This window comes from Echinops telfairi, unplaced genomic scaffold (genome assembly GCF_000313985.2).
Source record: "Echinops telfairi isolate 266 unplaced genomic scaffold, ASM31398v2 ScPeMD7_5;HRSCAF=22, whole genome shotgun sequence".
NCBI lineage: Eukaryota > Metazoa > Chordata > Mammalia > Afrosoricida > Tenrecidae > Echinops > Echinops telfairi.
Genome location: NW_022103901.1, coordinates 14440856 through 14442824, shown reverse-complemented (window position 1 = coordinate 14442824; position 1969 = coordinate 14440856). Strand labels below are relative to the sequence as shown.

Genomic DNA, 1969 nt, shown 5'->3' with positions numbered 1-1969 from the left:
TCAACCTGAACTGACATAAGAACAATTGCTGGTTTATTCCAGTTAGCCCCTGGCCTCACTGTAGCTGCTGATGACAAGGTTCCCCAAGGACCCTGGTGGTGTAGTGGTGACATGTTGAACTGTTAACCACAAGGTCAGCAGTTCTAACTCACCAGCTGCACCGGCATGTTTCTGAGACTTTCTTGGTGATATGCCCTTCCCCTCTGCTCTCGTCTCCCTCCTTTTAGCTCTTGTAAGTTATAAGATAATGTGGAGAGAGAGAGAGAGGGAGAGAGAGAGAGAGAGGCCACCCTCCAGGGAAATTTCCCTTGCATGGGATCAGGCCTGTGACCTGATTCAAAGTGTATCCCATCCTGATCCCCTGATAATTTATGGACGGATCACATCAGATCACATAATCGAGATGATCACATCATTAGACAACTGCCAAACCCCAGAGAAGGATGGCCCGGCCAAGCTGACACCTGTTTGCGTCCAGGGCCAGGAGTCCATCTGTGCCAGCACTTTATATTTTTGATGATTTTTGTTTGTTGTTCTTTGCTGGGAACAGGTGGGATCAGCTTTTCAAAGTGCCAACTCCAGGCAAGAATTGCAACTGATTGCATCAAAGCCCTCCCAGGAGCATGTATTTCATGTGGAAAACTTTAACGCCTTGAGGGACATTCAGAATCAGCTGAAGGAGAAGATCTTTGCCATCGAGGGTAAGTCAGAGATGGAGCCACTGGCCGGGAACCCTCACGCCTGCCTGCTTTCCTTCTTCGAACCTGGACCCTGATGTCGTAGGTTCAGACCCTTCCCTAAAGCCATGGGTTTCCAGCGTGGTTGTTGTTGGAGGCCCGGGGGTTGGGGGGCGTGGAATCGGTTCCGACTCATAGACCCAATGCCCAACGGTACCAAACCCTGCCCGGCCCTGTGCCATCTCACAGTGGTGCCTGTGGTTCGGCCCATTGTTGCAGCGTGAGCGGTCCCCCATCAGAGGTGGTTTGCTTGGGCCACTCGTACACTGGAGTTTCTCCCATAGCGCTGCCCTTGGCCACCCCCTATCCCCCACCTGAGACACAGGTACTCTGCCTTCCCCCAGGGACACAGTCCACAAAGGCGAGTTCCTTTGAACTGGAGCTGTCTCAAGAGGGCTTCAGTGCTGTGTTCTCCCCTGTGAGTAAGGGAGAAAAGAGGCGGATGAGGGGAGGCAGAAGTGGGTGGCTACATGAAACTGGGGCAGGTATGGGGTAGAATAGACTCTGTTTATTCTCCCAGCCTGCTCAGCCTGGGCTCTCTTCCTCCCAGGATGGACCGGTTCTGGGGGCCGTAGGGAGCTTCAGTTGGTCTGGAGGGGCCTTCTTGTACCCCCCCAAGATGAGCCCCACCTTCATCAACATGTCTCAGGAGCACGTGGACATGGAGGACTCCTACCTAGGTGAGAGAAGCCTGGGGCTGAAGGCAGGGGACAGGACGGAGGGCGACCTGCCTCCGAAGGGCCGGACAAACAGAGGACTGGCCCCCCCACAGGTTATGCCATCGAGTCGGCTCTTTGGAAGGGGGAGCAGAGCCTGGTCCTGGGTGCCCCCCGCCACCAGCACACCGGAAAGGTTGTCATCTTCACCCAGGGGCCGAAGCGATGGTTACCACAGGCTGAAGTCACAGGGACCCAGGTTGGGTATGGGGGAAGCTGGGGTGGACCGCGAGGGTGGCCAGGGGGGTTCTGGGGTCATGGTGAGATGATCCTGGTGCCCAGGGAGAGGTGGGACCTGGCTCAGAAGGAGGTGTCTCTGGGAGGGACAGGCCAGGTGACTTCAGGCTCTGTCCTTCAGATCGGCTCCTACTTCGGGGCCACCCTCTGCTCTGTGGATGTGGACAGAGATGGCAGCACGGACCTGGTCCTCATTGGGGCCCCCCATTACTACAAGCAGACCCGTGGGGGCCAGGTGTCGGTCTGTCCCCTGCCCCAGGGGGTGAGTGGCTGATGGGA

The 1969-nt window shown here is 56.5% G+C and overlaps 1 protein-coding gene across 1 annotated transcript in view; it reads left to right on the top strand.

Moving 5' to 3' along the window:
- The window catches only part of LOC101657313 (integrin alpha-X), a 43872-nt gene that overhangs the window by 22374 nt on the left and 19529 nt on the right, over positions 1–1969 (top strand). Inside the window, exons 10-14 of the mRNA XM_045284793.1 lie at positions 551–701; positions 1082–1155; positions 1288–1417; positions 1510–1652; positions 1812–1952. Of these exons, the coding sequence (XP_045140728.1) occupies positions 551–701; positions 1082–1155; positions 1288–1417; positions 1510–1652; positions 1812–1952 (639 nt within the window). The remainder of the gene's footprint in view (positions 1–550; positions 702–1081; positions 1156–1287; positions 1418–1509; positions 1653–1811; positions 1953–1969) is intronic.